The sequence below is a fragment of the Fusarium vanettenii genome, assembly GCF_000151355.1.
Source record: "Fusarium vanettenii 77-13-4 chromosome 4 genomic scaffold NECHAsca_3_chr4_2_0, whole genome shotgun sequence".
In the NCBI taxonomy this organism is placed as follows: domain Eukaryota; kingdom Fungi; phylum Ascomycota; class Sordariomycetes; order Hypocreales; family Nectriaceae; genus Fusarium; species Fusarium vanettenii.
In genome coordinates this window covers 97,272-114,601 of record NW_003315879.1, presented here as the reverse complement: position 1 = coordinate 114,601, position 17,330 = coordinate 97,272, and the positions used below count along the sequence as shown (strand labels likewise).

Genomic DNA, 17,330 nt, shown 5'->3' with positions numbered 1-17,330 from the left:
AGAGCCTTCCTCGATAAAGTGTCGTCTGCATGAGACGCGTGATCACTCTTCTGCAGTAGGAAGAAAGGCTATATTCATCTCCCGAATGGAATTACGTATTTATTTGAGGCTCTTCCCCTTCTTGATCACTATGCTGTCTCTACCGCATTGCTCTAACCTTCAGACTGAGCCGCCTTACCTCTACCAATCCACTCGTATATCTACATCTCCAATCTGCCCAGGTATGAAGAGCCTATCTAAGCTATGATTCGATCAATCATTTATTCTTTCAAGGTTGGCCATTATCACAGAACTCTTAACGAAATCTACGCTCCGATCAGGAACAAGACGTCAGATGGGCAACCGTTCCTCCAAGCCCCGAAAGTCCAAGAGTAGGCTCCCTGGAGTCAAAAAGAGGCACTGGAGTCTTTTAGATCTCTCAGACGATGTGCTCCTCAGGATCTACAATTTCCTCGGACCGGCCGATGGCGTATCCTTTGCACTTTCATCCCGCCGTCTATATGCAACTCTGTCAAAGCCAGGGGAGAGATTCATGGTGCAGGGAACCGATCGACTCAAACTCCTGCAGCGCCTTGAACGAGACGCCGTCTCCCCCATGAGTATTCTCTGCGCGGTTTGCGAGAGCTTCCACCGCCCTCGACTGACCAACGAGTGGAATGCAAAAGAGGCGACCCGGGCTTGTGTTCAGTCTGGAGACGGTGAGGTGTATGGAAAGACTACGCTCAATCTGTTTCCCACATATGTACACTTTGACCTCGTCACCGCCATCACTCGCAGCCGGCGGCACCATCTGGCGTCTTACAGCCCACAGCTTCTCGAGTCAACTATCAAATTCACACATGTAAGTGCTCAGATCATTTGCAAGATACATGCAAAAGTCATCGACGGCTGCTTGATTGTCAAGATTGAAAAGATCCTCTACACTGGATATCGGCGCAATGCATGCCAAGGCCTCCCAAACCTCGTCGAGCTACTGACGAGAGAGGATGACCTGGGGAGTTGTTGTCCTTACATCCGATGGGCCGAGCTTCATCCAGTCGTGTTTAGGCCAAATGAGGAAGACCGTGCAGAGCGAGAAAAGTGCGCCTGCTTGTGGGAACACCCAGGAAGTTGCTGGAGAAACCAGAAACTCAAACCCCAACCTACGAAATGCCGCGGAGAGGTGACGCCAGAATTGTCCAAGATCTGGGGCTACCACTACTGCCACACTGATATGACCATAAGCTACCGCTATTTTGATGAGCCTAGCGACGTCAAGATGGTCACTCTCACGGCATGGAAAGATCTCGGCCGCGGGATAAGCATCGACGATCCTACTTGGAAGACCCATAGTGTCAACCCTGGAGTTCCGAGCCGCCATCGCGATGTGGGGAGTTTATACCATCTATTCGAAGGAAAAGAGGGGAGCAAGGCTTCGATCCCATATATGCCCGAGTTCAAGGAAAAATTGTTTGAGGAGTCATATGGGTCACACGAGCAGCTTCCCGCCAGCTTCACAACTTGATTGTCATAACGAAGGACAGTCTGGTGAGACTCCCCATCAAGCTATCTAGAGCTTTCACAGTTTTTGAGGACACGATTGAAACAAGAAGCCGGCCTTTCCACGAAGACACGGCCTAGAATGGAACAGAAATTGATCCAGTAAATTGAATACTAGAACATCAAGGCCTTGTCACCCTGCCATCTATGCATAGCTCTGTTGAGTTTGACCAATGTTCCCCCAGAATAGTATTTAATTTTGCGTCTCAAAGTCAGGCGGTTAAGGAATGCGAAACCCACATTATCCCATCCGGATAGCATCTCAAAGCCAACCTCAGATCCATTGCCACGTACTGCCCGAGACCCAAGCTCCCTGTGCACGTAGGCGTTGCAGCCAGAGCAGACCCCACCAAGAAGAACTCCCATGAGATGAGAAAGTCTTTTCCGTTCCTGTCATAGGTATAGAAGGACACAAAACTTATAGGTAGCTCTTCTAATGACGGAGACATATCCGGAAGTTAGGTATAGCAAGTACAATGATTACCCAAGTATGGAGATCAGGTCTTGATATATGAGAGACCTCTCTTAGATGAACCTGAAGCTACTGCAACATAACCAAACCATCATCTCAGGCCGTCATGTCTGCCTCCGGCCTGGTCGATCCCCGCCTCCGCCGTCGTAACCGCGCCGACCCAATTCCGCGTAGGAGTCTAATAGTTGTAAGACAAACACCGATACTCAATGTAAATGATGGCTCGAGTGCCCGAGAATCGGATGGGAAAGGGCCATGTTATGCAGATGGCCGATTGACCCTGAGTCGTGTTCGAAATGAAAAGATGATGACCCAGCGAGAGCACTGGAGTTAAAAATGATCGCTCATCAGATGGCGGAGCATCAGCATGCGTGATGCCGTGCTTCTGCTACACATCAGGCTGGAATAACTCTCATCCATTATATCTCGCTCTCCTCTTCCATCTTTTCCTGGTTCGAGTTCAGTCCCACGACTTTCTCTTGTCGTGCTCTCATGTCGGCTCCCGACACCTACTATAGGACCCGTTGAAAGATGTCTTCCTCATCACCTTCTTCAATTTACAATCTCTATGAATTTTTTGCGCTCTCATAAGCGAAGGGAAACAGTAGTTATATATCACTGTCGTTTAAACACCCTCCGATCTGTGGGGGTGTTTATGAGACCAAGAGTCGAGATTCGGGTTGCCATCTGAAAATAAGCAAGATAAGATGCCCTCACTACCTCGCCCAAGTAAGCTGAGTTTTGTATAGGTACCGAGCCAGGTGCATGATAAACCCGTCCATGGCCAGTTTTCCCCAGCTCGCTGGTGGTGTAGGAGTGAGCTGGGACTGGGTGTGAAGTGTTCACACATATATGCCTTGACTTTGATGTACACGATGAAACCAAGGTCGAGATTAAAACACGCCTCGAGACTCTGGTACTCCATGCTACACACCATCTAATCGTGAAAACTACGCCAACAAGGACAGGCCCCATTGTCATCCCGATCCAGGTACTTGAGGCAATAGGCAAGTGGAGGGCACTAGCATTTGATCAGCTAAATGAATTACAGCTGCAGACAAAACATACTAAGAATTTAGAATAATGAATCAATCCTGTCACCAGTTAGTGATGTTTAACATTATCAGATCATGTTTGCTTCGCGAATGCATCAAATGTTGACTCGAGAACAATGCACCCCACACGGCTGGCAGATGATTACGACAAATTAGATAAGGAACTAGTAAGAAGCTGAAGAATTAAACTCAAATCTTCATAAAATATAGTCATAAGTTTGGCAAAATTGAGGTCAAGCTTAGACTATGTTTTGATAAATGATTGAAGGTGCAAGTACAATGTAGACAGAAGTTGGTGTTTTTCCTGTGTCCTCGAACTCGTCCAAGTCCCGCTTGGGTTCACTGTTTTGTGGCTGGTACCTCTCAAAGCTGGGACCCAGCCACACCACCGCTCAATAGCCTCTCCAAGCTTCAATCAAATAGCTCCATGATCAGGACAGACGTGTATAGATCTCATATGCTGCTGCCTGCAATAATGACTCCAAAGATCTAGATACTAAAATGTCTTTAAAAATGAGTCACTTCGTCACATGGAATCTGTCCTTTTGGCCTCGTCTTCTGTGGCATCTGATAGCGTGGCTCAGGCACCAACCGCAAACCGCCCCTCCTCTTGGCAGGTTCCTTGGCGTTCTGTGGCGGTGTCCAATCCGCACCTGGAAGAGGCCAGACTATCCCAGCTCTGAGCTCATCAACCGTCTTCATCTCCATCCTTCCCAGTCCAACATCACCCTCGACTGGGACATTTGGCTCTGGAGTCCTATCGCCTTGATCTCCCATCCTCGTATTTATATCTGCTGCAGAGTCCACAGCAGCTCCTTCCCAACCGACCTCGCACCGATTGACCGATCCCTTCATACCTCGGGTGCGCCGCAGCTCCCTTCGCCGCTCAATCATGTCGATGCCTCCTCCTGGCGATGGCTTCGGCGGCTACACAGGCCAGCAGTATGGCCAATACGCCGCCGAAGACCAGCAGCCTCAACAGGGCTATGAAGATCAAGCCGCCGCCCAGCAGCCGCAGCAGCACGAAGCCGCCCACCACAAGAAGAAGAAGCGAGGATATGCGGCCCAGGCATTCGAGGTTGGCACTGGCGCCAACGCCGTCGCCGGTAGCCAGACTCAGGGCGCTCCTCAACAATACGGCGCTCCTGCTGCTCAGGCCGCTCCTGGTTATGGAGGTTACCAAGCCGAGCCTCAAGCTGCTGCTCCCCAGGGCTACCCAAGCTATGGAGCACAGCAACCCGCCGCACAGGCTCCTCAGTACGGTTATCAAGCTCCCGATCAAGGCTATCCAGCACCCGGCGCTGGTCAGCCTGCGCCTGGTATCGGTGGTATCACCCAGGGTATGGCCAACATGAACGTTGGAGGACAGCCTCAACAACAACAGTCCGCTCAGCAGGCTCGCCCTGCTGTTCTCAACCAGCTCTACCCTACCGATCTCCTCAGCCAGCCCTTCAATGTCTCGGAGCTCGACCTTCCTCCGCCCCCGATCGTTCTCCCCCCTAACGTAAGTGGGCAAACTATTGCGGCGGGATAATGAACCTAGCGGCTAACCTACGTGCACTAGACGAGCGTGACCCCATCTCCAAACGCCAACTGCTCCCCGCGATACTTCCGATCTACGCTCAACGCTGTTCCCACCACCCACTCTCTCCTCAAGAAGTCTAAGCTGCCCCTCGCTCTCGTTATCCAGCCTTATGGGTCTCTTCATGACGACGAGGACCCCGTACCCATTGTTCAGGACCAGGTCATCTCGCGCTGCCGACGATGCAGAACATACATCAATCCTTATGTCACCTTTTTGGACCAAGGTCACCGCTGGAGGTGCAACATGTGTAACCTCACCAACGACGTCCCCCAGGCTTTCGATTGGGATGCTGCTGCCCAGCAGGCCGTTGACCGATGGCAGCGACCCGAACTGAACCACGCTGTTGTTGAGTTCGTTGCGCCTCAGGAGTACATGGTTCGGCCACCCCAGCCTCTCATCTACCTGTTCTGCTTTGATGTCAGCTACGCTGCCGTTTCAACCGGCCTCCTGGCCACTGCGGCTCGAACCATCTTGGACAGCCTCAACAGGATACCAAATGCCGATCGCCGCACGCGCCTGGGTTTCTTGGCTGTCGATTCTAGCCTCCACTACTTCTCGGTTCCCAAGGACTCTGACGAGAATGCCGAGCCCAGCATGCTGGTCGTCAGCGACCTCGATGAGCCCTTCCTCCCTATCCCCACCGACCTCCTGGTTCCTCTGACAGAGAGCCGCCAAAGCGTTGAGAAGTTCCTGCAGAAGTTGCCCGATATGTTCCAGAACAACCAGAGCAACGGCTCTTGCATGGGATCCGCTCTCCGCGCCGCTCACAAGCTCATCTCGACCCTTGGTGGTAAGATTGTCGTTCTGAGCGCATCTCTGCCCAACATGGGCGTCGGCAAGCTTGAGATGCGAGAGGACAAGAAGTTGCTTGGTACATCCAAGGAGGGCGGTCTCTTGCAGACTGCTAACAGTTTCTACAAGAGCTTTGCTGTGGAGTGTTCGAAGAGCCAGGTGTCCATCGACATGTTCCTCTTCTCCTCCCAGTACCAGGATGTTGCTTCACTGAGCAACCTTCCCCGATACACTGGTGGTCAGACCTGGTTCTACCCTGGCTGGCACGGCTCACGACCTGAGGATGCTCTCAAGTTTGCCTCAGAGTTCAGTGACTACCTGTCATCCGAGATTGGTCTGGAGGCTGTTCTCCGAGTCCGTGCTACCAGCGGTCTGCGGATGAACACCTTCTACGGCAACTTTTTCAACCGAAGCTCTGATCTCTGCGCTTTCCCTGCCTTCCCTCGTGACCAGTGCTACGTGGTTGAGGTGGCGATTGATGAGAACCTCACTAAGAACGTCATCTGTCTCCAAGCTGCCGTCCTGCATACGACATGCAATGGCGAGCGCCGCATTCGTGTCATGACTCTGGCTCTCCCTACAACAACAAACCTCTCGGACATGTATGCCTCTGCTGATCAGTGTGCCATCACCACCTACTTCAGCCATAAGGCGGTTGAGCGAGCACTCTCGAGTGGTCTTGATGCTGCCCGAGATGCTCTGCAGAGCAAGGTCACAGAGCTTCTGCAAACGTTCAAGAAGGAGCTCGCAGGAGGCAGCATGGGCGGCGGTCTGCAGTTCCCTGCTAACCTGCGTGGCCTTCCTCTTCTGTTCCTTGGTCTGATCAAGAACGTGGGTCTTCGCAAGTCATCTCAGATCCCCTCTGACATCAGGTCGGCTGCCCTCTGCCTCCTGTCAACACTTCCTGTGCCTCTTCTGATGCGAAGCATTTACCCTCGGCTGTATTCTCTACACGACATGCCAGAGAATGCAGGAACACCTGACGAACAGACTGGCCAGATTGCGCTGCCCCCTGCGCAGAATCTGTCGTCAGAACGACTTGTTCCTTACGGTCTGTATCTGATCGACGATGGGCAGACCCAGTTCCTGTGGGTGGGCCGAGACGCGGTGCCACAGCTGGTTCAGGATGTGTTTGGAGTGGAAGATCGAAGCCAGCTCCAGGTCGGCAAGGGTCGCGTGCCAGAGCTGGACAGCGATTTCAACGAGCGCGTGCGGGCTGTGATCCAGAAGAGCCGGGATCACAAGTCACTGGGTGTCGGCAGCATCATCCTGCCCCACCTCTACATTGTGCGGGAGGATGGAGAACCCAGTCTGAAGATATGGGCCCAGACGCTGCTTGTGGAGGACCGAGCCGACCAGGGCGTGAGCGCAGCGCAGTGGCTGGGCATGTTGAGAGAAAAGGTGAGTTGGTGACAACAACTACGAGATGGGCAGACCGATAGCTAACCATGATGCGTGCAGGTTGTTCAGTAAATCAACCGGGTCAAAGTCATACCCCTGTAGACGGACAGATGGATTGGAGCAGTCCTTGTAATACCGAGATGAGGAGGGATTCATGTTGGGAAGTTGGGAGTCGGGATGGCAGGCTGCTTGAGCAACGGAGAGAAGGGGGAATGAATGATGGAGGTCTATTAGAGAATGGATTCTTTTGTGCGCAACGTATGCGATGACTGTGAATTACTGGAGATGAAGTTGAAGCTAGTTGCAGAGTCATGTCATGAAACTGGCGTATGATGATGGAGCGTGGCAGTTGGTTCAGAGATGGAATACGACGACATGGGACAGCAACAATCAAGCTCACCCAGTCAATGCACGTGTGCCAGACTACCTAACCTTGTACGGGCAAGCCAAGAAAGCCCAGAGCCATTCAAGGCTTGAAGCTGGAATGCGCGATTGATGCAGAGTATTTTTAGAAGCCCAGCATTCCAAGAAAGAAAGACAGACTGAGAGGCCAGAGGGCCACCCGGATTCTTGGGGCAAACCATGGCCAGGGAGATGGCGGCCCGCAGATGGGCAGCTCCCGTGAATTCTGATACAGGCACCAGACACCACCACGCCTGTCGCATGCAGGCAGTGGGAAAGGGTACAGCAAGATACAAGGGGCTCGCGATCCAATGATGAAACGCGGCAGCGGTGGTGGGTGTGAAACACACGCGGCTGGCAGCTGAGGCAGCCAATAGGGGGAAGGATTAGGCGCCGGGGCTTCTGAGAGGTTATTTTAGGACGAGTTGAGAGGTGGTAGCAATCTTGCGAGTGTCTTGTGCCTTGATGGTCGAACCACTCGAGGTTATCATGAGCGTCGTTGATGGGTGAATGGGCAGAGTAAGGTTCGGAAACGGCTCAAAACAGCCGCGAGAGAGGCTGGATATTGACCGTGACTGGAGGGCCTCGATACCCTTGTGGCATGTTTCGCTTCCCAGTCAGATGGTGAAACGCATGAAGAATAGCTGTCGGCGTATGTGTAGGTATGTGGTAACCAGGGACTCTTTGTGCGACCAGGATTGCTTACCGTCGGCGCTCCACCGAAAACCGGGCAGTGCAAAAAAGGAACCAGGAATGGATTCTGGATGCCCCATATCAAGCCAAGATTAGGTGCTTTGGCAATGTTTCGACGTCCATGTTGCTATAGCTCAACCCCAGGAAGAGAGAAAAAGGCCAGCCGGCCAGCCATGCGCAAGGGCCCGGCGGCCGCCCTTGCTCGCAGTTTTGACAGGAGTCTTGGCGTCAATGGGAAAGTGGAATTTGATGTCATCTTGCATGCCTTGTCGGGTGTCGTCTCAGAAGAGACGTGGTGGTGTTGATGCTATCTTTGTTTCCGGGCAGCTGGGGGGGCTTCCATCCATCCTTCGGTAGGGCAGTCAGAGGACCAGTTTGAAACGGTGAGCGGACGCCACACCTTTTAGCTACAACCAACTTGAGCCCCCCTGGAGGTGAGTGAATGGGTACAGTGGTGTACATGATAGTTAGCCTCTACCTACATTCTACCTGGGTCAATGCACCACTGCGGGCGAGCTGCAAGTATAGAAAAGTACCTGCAGCCCACACCTGTCTTGCTGTCCGTCCCGCCCGCTGCCGTCGGGAGCTTCAAAGTCCATCCATCCACCCATTCTATCCCCCCCTCTCTTCCCCTTCCTCCTCCCTACATCCACTTAAAGCTTGCAAAGGGCCGCCGCATTTACCATTGTTCGCTTCTGGCCCTGCAATATCCGACGCTGACGCCGACGATAGCATCTTGTTCTGTTTTTACCACATTCCTTTTCCTGTGCTGTCCTGTCCTGTCTTGTCTTGCCTTTATCGTTCCAGGTTGGAACTGCTTCGCTTCATCCCGGCGGGGCTCTAAAGAGGTGCGTGCCTGTTTCTTATTACCCCTCCTGACGATCATTACACCCAGTCAGTAAGGTATCCGGCGGCCGGTCTAGGCGGCCAGAGGCAGGAACCAAGATGGCGACCCCAGCAAGCTTCTCCAAGCCAGAGAGAGGGTTCGTTTCGTCTTGAGATCCGAGCTCTCCTTGTCTCAACCTCTTGGCGTCCGCATTCCTCTCTCCAGGGCAGAGCCATCTAGAGCGGCGCAAGACGGCCTCTTACTTTCCCTCAGGTGTTGCCTCTGTCGAAGCCACCGCGCGATCGGCTTGGGATGGCCATCTGCGACTGACCCCGCTGTGAGCGAGCATGTGGTGCTCAATTCCTAGCCGCCCAGCGCGGACTTCATCACATCTGGCAGGCAATCAATCACTCATTGTATCGTTCAGTCAGCAGCCTGACAGGACGTCCACTGGAAAGTGGACAGATCAGATGACGGGAAGCCCCGTTTACTACCTTAATTGTCCTGGCCTCTTCCTCTTCTGCCGCAGGCTTGTTCCGCCTTTTCAACTCCTTGCCCCGTCACGTCTTGATTCAGTCTGACTCGTCTCGACTCGTCTCGTTCTGCCCTTGGAATATCACTAGTCGCTTACATTGACTTTCCTTGCCTACCCGACTCTGAACTTGCCGAAATACCTTGTCCGTTCCTTGACACTGACATTTCTGGGCGCCCGCTCACAGACCATCTCTGGCGACCAGATTCGGAGCCATTCTCCGTAGCAACTAAAGCCCGTGTCGCGATCCCCCCTACCTATACTCACCGTTCGCGACGGCGAGCCGACTGAAACCTGGGCCATCGCCACGACGCTAGCTGTCTACGGTCCTCGACCGCCCCCGTTTGTGCCCCGCGCCGCCGCGGCCTATTTGAAGAAGCACGGCCCGAGCGGAGCTGAATCCCACGTTTGCTACCTCGCTTGACTAGAGCGCCGTTGCGACCCTACTGCGAACGAGAACATCTTGGACCCTTTTTCTCTTCTTCATCCGCCTTTCCCCTCACCACGCCAGCGAGATATAAACCGACAACTTCCAGCCCAACAGATTCGTGCGTCGGACGTTTCTCATCAATCAACAAGCTTGCGAGTGTACTGGGTGGATCTCAGTGCCCAACCCCTCAATCCTCCTCATTGACCAGAGCGCGAACAAAGGAGACTTGGCTGGTCCCTTTCTTTGGCCTTCGCAGTACCTAATATCTCGACACCTCCGACGACCGCGCAACTCCAACGCGACGTCCTCTACAAAGACTCTTCATTCCTCACTTTCTCTTCCACAACATCCAACGCAACCATGTCCCGATCGAACCCCCCTAACCCCACGGGGTCACGCAAGATCTCTTTCAACGTCAGTGAGCAGTACGACATCCAGGATGTGGTAGGCGAGGGTGCATATGGTGTGGTTTGGTATGTTTCTTCCGGCTCTTGCGCCAAATATTGCCGGGCATGTTGCTAACGACTCAACCAGCTCCGCCATTCACAAGCCTTCCGGCCAAAAGGTCGCTATCAAGAAGATCACCCCCTTCGATCACTCCATGTTCTGTCTAAGAACCCTGCGCGAGATGAAGCTGCTGCGATACTTCAACCATGAGAACATCATCTCCATCCTCGATATCCAGAAGCCCCGAAATTACGAGTCATTTAACGAAGTCTACCTCATCCAGGTACGAATACCCGCACTTTGTCGCAAAAGGAGTGGAAACGGCTAACAAAGCAATACAGGAGCTCATGGAGACGGATATGCATAGAGTGATCCGCACCCAGGACCTGTCGGACGACCACTGCCAGTACTTCATCTACCAGACGCTCCGCGCGCTCAAGGCCATGCACTCGGCCAACGTGCTGCACCGTGATCTCAAGCCCTCGAACCTGCTGCTCAACGCCAACTGCGATTTGAAGGTGTGCGATTTCGGTCTTGCGCGATCTGCGGCTTCGCAAGAGGACAACTCGGGATTCATGACCGAATATGTCGCGACTCGATGGTACCGCGCACCCGAGATTATGTTGACTTTCAAGGAGTACACCAAGGCCATTGACGTGTGGTCCGTTGGCTGCATTCTGGCTGAGATGCTCAGCGGCAAGCCTCTTTTCCCTGGCAAGGACTGTAAGTGATTCTTGGAAGTGAATCTTTTGGAGTGTCATCTAACCCTTTGCCAGATCACCACCAGTTGACGCTGATCCTGGACGTGCTGGGCACGCCCACGATGGAGGACTACTACGGAATCAAGTCGCGCCGTGCTCGAGAATACATTCGATCTCTGCCTTTCAAGAAGAAGGTGCCTTTCCGAACGCTATTCCCCAAGACTTCGGACCTCGCTCTCGACCTGCTCGAGAAGCTCCTCGCATTCAACCCGGTTAAGCGCATCACAGTGGAGGAGGCTCTGAAGCACCCATACCTCGAGCCCTACCATGACCCCGAGGACGAGCCCACAGCGCCCCCGATCCCCGAGGAGTTCTTTGACTTTGACAAGCACAAGGACAACCTCAGCAAGGAGCAGCTGAAGCAGCTCATCTACCAGGAGATTATGAGGTAAATGTACCTACCTATGGCGAGGATATGTTTGCGTAGCTGGGATCTGGGATCCAACTGGCCTCGAAGGGAGGAACTTGATATCATGGCTGTTGGGCAGACATTGTGGCAATCATGACACTGCAGTGACTGGGACATATGGATGAATAGCATGGCGGCAGGTTTGGAGATGGTAGATAGACATACCCAAACACAGGTGCGCACACAATGACCTCTCTGGTATTATCCTGCATGGCATGGGCTTGGCGTGTGCCGGCTGAGGCGCTGGTGGTGGCAACATGGAGGGAGGATAGAGAGAGGGACGGAGGCGAGAAGGGCTGGAGAAGTTTATGATAAAGTGCATACTGAAACAGTTTTCCTTTTATTAGTCATGTTTAGTTATATCCAAAACAAGAAGTTCCATCATGACGATTGATAATGAGTTGAGGGGAGTACAGCACGTGTCGCATGCTGGGCTGTGAAGGGGCAACGGTCTAGACCACGGTTGTGGCACGCTTGAATAGGCGTTGATGCAGGGCGGATTACTGATGATGATGGCAACCAGCGCCATTGGCCAAATGAAGCTAGCACGTTAGGTAATGAGGCTCCCATGTTCATGACCATCAGCATGTTTGGCCTTGCCAACGTGTACAAGGACGAGGCGTCAGCTGGTGGCCAAGGCGATGTGAGAGTCGAGACTTGAAGATTTGGTGTTGATGGCATCAAGAATTCCTACCCAGCTAAAGAAAAGGAGGTATTCAGTGTCTACGTCAGACGCATAAACAGACTGTCAGGCGGTCTTCGTCCTTCTTGTTGGTCTTGTTTGGCGCCTGGGGCTGACCCCGCTATATCAAGCTCCACTAGCTCCCCCAAAGTAGGTGCGTCACGGCCACCTAACTTATCGTCCATACCTTCTGTCTAGGTATCGTTGACTCTTGGATCTTTCTTCTCGAGCCCGCCAGTTCCCTCGAATGTCTCAGATCCAAACAGATCCATTCTGTTCATCAGCCAACTCTTCCCGTCGACCCTCGACATCCAACCTTTTTCTGCTTTATTCAATGTTTCGACCAACTCTTCAAACCTTGATCTAGGTTCACTCTTTCTCCACACATTATCTATACCTACCCACCCACCTTACCTTTGTCCTGCTTCTACCCCAAACATCATGAGCTCTTCGGACCGCAACGACTCCCCCGAGACTCCCGACTCTTCTGGCGCAGGCACACCCTCCAACTCGAACCGAGCATCTGCCTCGTACATCTCCAACATGTGGACCGGCCTCATCCGTCGTTTCTCCAGCGAGGGCTCTTATTTTCCCAGCCAGGCCGACACCGCCTACGATGAGGACCCCAAGCACCAACAGAACGGCAAGGACGGCATCAACGGTGTCTTTGCCCCCGTGCGCCGCACCGCTAGTCCTCTGCGCCCACCACCCCTCGACCCTCTGATTCTCCACGGCTACCGCGAGAGCACGCCCGTCTCGGCCAAGCTGCTGACGGGTGCTGTCGCTGAGGAGATCCGCACCATGATCCCCGAACGGCTGCGCATCGTCGACGACTGGCACCTCATCTACAGTCTCGAGCAGGACGGCGCGAGCCTGGCGACGCTGTACCAGCGGTGCCGGCAGTACGAGGGCAAGCGAGCGGGCTTTGTCCTGGTTGTCAAGGATCTTGAAGGCGGGGTGAGTATACTTGAAACCAAACAATGGCATGACATGACGTTGTTCTTCTAAACACGGTGCAGATCTTTGGCGCATACCTATCCGAATATCCTCACCCGGCGCACTCGTACTTTGGGAACGGCGAGTGCTTCCTCTGGCGCGCCTCAACTCTTGCGCCTCTCCCTCTCCCTCCATCGGCCGACACGACAGACGTCAACACGCGGAACACTACGCTCGCCCCGCCATCTTCGTCAGAGGGTGCCACGCCCACGGGCTCACGCGCGCCGTCTCCCGCGCCGAGTGAGGCAGTTCGGTTCAAGGCGTTCCCCTATAGCGGGTTAAACGACTTTTGCATGAACTGCGAGACGGGCTTCCTGAGTGTCGGGTCCGGCGGTGGACACTACGGGCTCTGGTTGGACAACGGGCTCGACGTTGGACACAGCTCCCGGTGCGAGACGTTTGGCAACGAGCCGCTGAGCGATGAAGGGACCAAGTTTGGCGTCATTGGCGTCGAGCTCTGGGTCATGGGCATGTAAGTGCATGATCCCATGCTGTTTTTTCTTACTGGTTTGCACGGCGCTTGGTGTTGTTTTTCCTGGGTGATGAATGGATGGATGGTTGTCTCTCCTTAAAAGAAAAAGATGGATGTGTTGCACAACAGGTGGGAAATATCGAGGCTTGGGAGCCGCGCAACGACTTGTTGGGTATATACGGAGGGAGGCTTGGGCAACAAACAAAAAAGACACGGGGTGGATGAGTAGACTTAATGATACCCGGAGCTGACACTCCCGACCCTTTCTGCTGATCTTGCTGTTGTCATGATGTGACGTGACTTGTTGAGTTTCTCACGGGTACTCAAGGCATGAGGAGGAGGGTTTATGCTTTGATATTTGCCCAGTATCAACTTTGATTCCTAGTCATAAACTCTTGGATCCCGTCTAATACGCCCTGCGGCGTCGGTGACTCGGCACACACGTCGGGCTCAAAGCCAAACGACTTGAGGTGATCTCTTGTTGTAGGCCCAATCGTCGCGACATACGTCTTGCCATCCCGCACGCTCCCCTCACGCACCTTGCCCGTCTCCGGGTCCAGCACGCCCATAACTTGGAGTAGGCTATCGCACCCCGTCGGCGAGAATACTACCACCCAACGTGCAGGCGCATCCTGTGTCTCAGAAAGCACGCGATCCAGGTCGATGGGGAAGCTCTCCATGACGCCCGTTCCGTAAACGACCGTCTCGTCAACTGCGATGCGCTCGCCGTCCGGCAGCCCAGGGTCCTGCAACGTCTTGGGAATAATGTCCCGTCGAGTCTCGCCAACGAGAAACAGCACGGGAGGCAACGACGGCCGGCCGGCGTGCCATTCGCGGTAGTGAGAGAGGATATAAGGGGCGAGGGTCGCGCCGTTGCCCGTGTGGCTACCGAAGACGCTCAGGGGAGGATCCTGCGGGACGGCGGCGAGGGCGCGGGTCGTCGCGGGGCCGACGCTGTAGACGGGAATGTGCTGGAGGTGAGGCCACGACGTCGGGGGGTCATTTTTGATGCTGTCATTCTCTGAATATCAATCAGCTTGTGCGATTTACTCGGTGAAAGTCAATTGACTTGTTCTCAAGACTCACCATCCTTGCCGTCCTGCACCAACTTCACAAACGCCTCAACCGCGCGCTGTGAAGTAAAGATCAAGCCGCCATACTCATGATGCTCCTTGTTTCCAATCCGTCCCTCGCGGAGCACCTCTGCAACCTTTTTCATGCCCTCATCTTGGAATTGGTGCAACAGCACGGGAACAAACTGCGGCGCAAAGGAAGCTCCAGCGGCGCTCGTCTCGGAGAAAAGGTCCTCGTATGAATCACCGGGACTCGACCTCGTCTTGAGCAGGAGGACCGGCACCTTGCTGGAAGATGTCATGGTGATGTAGGTAACCAGAGGAGGGAGTGTCAATGGCAAGGCTGAGGGATCATGAATCGGAACTCGGCGATCAGCAACTTTTTGGAGGGACGGGGGAGGAGGGGCACAATGGAAGGGGAAAAGGTGGGCATGGCGTCACTGGCGGGCATTTTTGATAGTGGATGCCGGGAGTGAGGACGGGCGCTAGTGATGAATTAGGGCTAGTGTCTTGCTGCTTCAACCGTTGTTGTGCAGACATGGGATGAACAGATGAAAGCAAGTTTAAACCACTTGACAGTATTATGAGGATGTTTCTATTTCTTTATGAGATTTTGCTGCAATTTCAGAGCTACATCGTTCATAGCAGTTAGTCCCCTGGCAGTGTAAAGGGTGGCCTCGGTAAGAAACAAATAATGCTATCACCAAAGTCAAACATCTGTCCCGCAAGGCAGCACGGGGAGTGGACATTCAATACCAGCTGGGTGATTCAACCAACGCTTGTGATTAATGTCTGCACAAGAAAAATACAAGAACCCAGGTGACTCTTTAGAAGATGCTTGCTAAACTCTTAGGATAAAGATTTGATTAGCTTAGAAGAGACTCTATAAGAACTCTCCTTAGCTTTAGATCGCTTTTTACCTCTTTATGATTGCTGTTATAGAAAAGGGGGGAAATAAACTGATGAGCATCTACTAAGAATATTCAGGTACTTGCATTTAGTGGTACACCAATTAGTCAAGTTGGTATGTCAAACATCCGCTCTCATCGACATCCTCCAATCCGGTCACAAAGTAAGGTCGCCCGGCATACTTCCAAACGCCCCAAAGAGAGATGGATCCAAAGCCATGTCCTCAAAGGGGTCGAGATAACTCGGTGCGATCACCCCTGGCATCTGTTTGAAAAGGTCTGCCCAAGCATTAGCATGCTGATCAGATATCAAGAAGGGCAACAGACTTACCATCCAACGATGCTGTGGTGGGAGACTCTCCATGCTTCAGCACGACTGAGATGGTCTTGACCGCTCTTTGAGCCTCCGTAGATTGGCCAGCGTTCATCTCCCAGAGACCCCTCGCAGTAGCCAAAGCTTCCATAATATCATCTCGCCGAGGCATGAAGTTGGTAGAGCTGGGTTCTGCGTCCTCGTCGGACCTGCTCAGAGCAAAGCATAGCATCATAGTAGCCTGCAGAAATTCGTGATTGAGCGACGTGGCCACCTTCCAACGAATGGCATACATGAGGCCCCCAGGCTGAGTCTCCTCGCTCATCCTTCGCTGGTGGTCTAGTATTGCCAGGGCAGCATCGATACACGCCTTGCTAGATTTGGCATTTTCTTCTCCAGAAGAGCCTTTTACAAAAGCTCGACGGTGCAGGAGATAGACAGCCTTGTGAATCAGAATGTCCAAGAACATACGATACAGTATCGTTACGGGGTTGTCGGCAATCGATGCCTCGAGCGGTTTGTGCTTTAGCCATGCCGGTATAGATTGGACAGTTTCTTCAAGCTTGGTACTTAGTGCAGAAATCGTGGCGGCTAAGGGCGGTCCTCCTTCTGTTGCATCGTATATCTCGGCCGCCAGTGTGATGATGCGGTGCCTTTGGATGATGTACAGCAGAGAGCTGGGTTCAGTAAGTGGTCGCTCGACTGGAGTTTCGTCATGCTCGAGGCTTATATCTCCATCAACCAAGTGTGCAGGAGGTTGTGTATCACACTGGGAGTCCTTGATGATGCGTGGTAGTCCAACTTGTGTACTCGTGAAGAAGTCCATATCGTAGAGGGTCATCCATATTCGCCGTCTGAGCTCTGCTTGTAATGGTCGAATAGTTGGCCAGTGAGCTGGATCTCGGTGTAGTCCCATGCGCATGGCAACTCGGATGACGACGCCCATCAATACCCAAGTGCCGGCATGTGTATCGACGTTAACATTCTGGTCAAGGGCGAAGTGCAAGGTCAGTGTTTCTATCGTGTATCTGCCCGATCGTAGATAATCCCCAGCAACCAAGCAGTGGATGGTGAGGGTTCGGTAAGTGTCCAACGTATCCTGCGATTCGGTCGCGGACAAGCCAGATGCTCCGATATCTTGTTGCTGTAGGAGTATTGAGATGCTCATGATGCTAAATAAGAGGCCTATCCACATGATCGGCGCAGTTGAGAGATTGGCCCAAAATTTTGTGTACTGAACAAGGTAAGTGAGTATACTTCAGGGAATGGCACTTGGACTTCACCTCAGCGAGGAATGTGTTTCGATGCAGAAGGACTGATGGCGCTGGTTAATCAATGAGCACATAGATGTATATAGAAACTCACCTGGGGCAAAGTCGAACGCGTTGAAGAAGTGGGAAACGTGTCTATCGACCACCTTACGGGGTGGCATCATGGCTAGAATATCCTCTTTCGGGAGACAGGCGACACTCGTCAGGAGGGACATTCTCGTGGTCGGCAGTCCCATATTGGCACCTTGCAAAGTCGATTCCGGGCTCGTTG

At 53.2% G+C, this 17,330-nt stretch overlaps 5 protein-coding genes across 5 annotated transcripts; 3 read left to right on the top strand and 2 right to left on the bottom strand.

The window, feature by feature from the left end:
• Window positions 1–3,958: 3,958 nt before the first annotated feature.
• Window positions 3,959–7,252, top strand: NECHADRAFT_99888 (uncharacterized protein; the record flags this gene model as incomplete). Its single annotated transcript, XM_003051900.1, has 3 exons — window positions 3,959–4,570; window positions 4,631–6,844; window positions 6,905–7,252. 3 exons carry the CDS (start codon window positions 3,959–3,961, stop codon window positions 6,914–6,916), a joined length of 2,838 nt encoding a protein of 945 aa, XP_003051946.1. The 3' UTR covers window positions 6,917–7,252.
• Window positions 7,253–10,087: 2,835 nt separating this feature from the next.
• FUS3 (uncharacterized protein) lies at window positions 10,088–11,727 on the top strand (the record flags this gene model as incomplete). Its single annotated transcript, XM_003051899.1, has 4 exons — window positions 10,088–10,200; window positions 10,262–10,457; window positions 10,516–10,897; window positions 10,951–11,727. 4 exons carry the CDS (start codon window positions 10,088–10,090, stop codon window positions 11,325–11,327), a joined length of 1,068 nt encoding a protein of 355 aa, XP_003051945.1. The 3' UTR covers window positions 11,328–11,727.
• Window positions 11,728–12,467: 740 nt separating this feature from the next.
• NECHADRAFT_99886 (uncharacterized protein) lies at window positions 12,468–13,498 on the top strand (the record flags this gene model as incomplete). The annotated part of the gene is made up of 2 exons (XM_003051898.1): window positions 12,468–12,983; window positions 13,046–13,498. The coding sequence occupies 2 exons, from the start codon at window positions 12,468–12,470 to the stop codon at window positions 13,496–13,498; spliced, it is 969 nt and encodes a 322-aa protein (XP_003051944.1).
• A 364-nt stretch (window positions 13,499–13,862) lies between these two features.
• NECHADRAFT_37766 (uncharacterized protein) lies at window positions 13,863–14,869 on the bottom strand (the record flags this gene model as incomplete). Its single annotated transcript, XM_003051449.1, has 2 exons — window positions 13,863–14,515; window positions 14,581–14,869. The coding sequence occupies 2 exons, from the start codon at window positions 14,867–14,869 to the stop codon at window positions 13,863–13,865; spliced, it is 942 nt and encodes a 313-aa protein (XP_003051495.1).
• Window positions 14,870–15,632: 763 nt separating this feature from the next.
• NECHADRAFT_78631 (uncharacterized protein) lies at window positions 15,633–17,295 on the bottom strand (the record flags this gene model as incomplete). The annotated part of the gene is made up of 3 exons (XM_003051448.1): window positions 15,633–15,754; window positions 15,807–16,925; window positions 17,154–17,295. 3 exons carry the CDS (start codon window positions 17,293–17,295, stop codon window positions 15,633–15,635), a joined length of 1,383 nt encoding a protein of 460 aa, XP_003051494.1.
• Window positions 17,296–17,330: the final 35 nt, after the last annotated feature.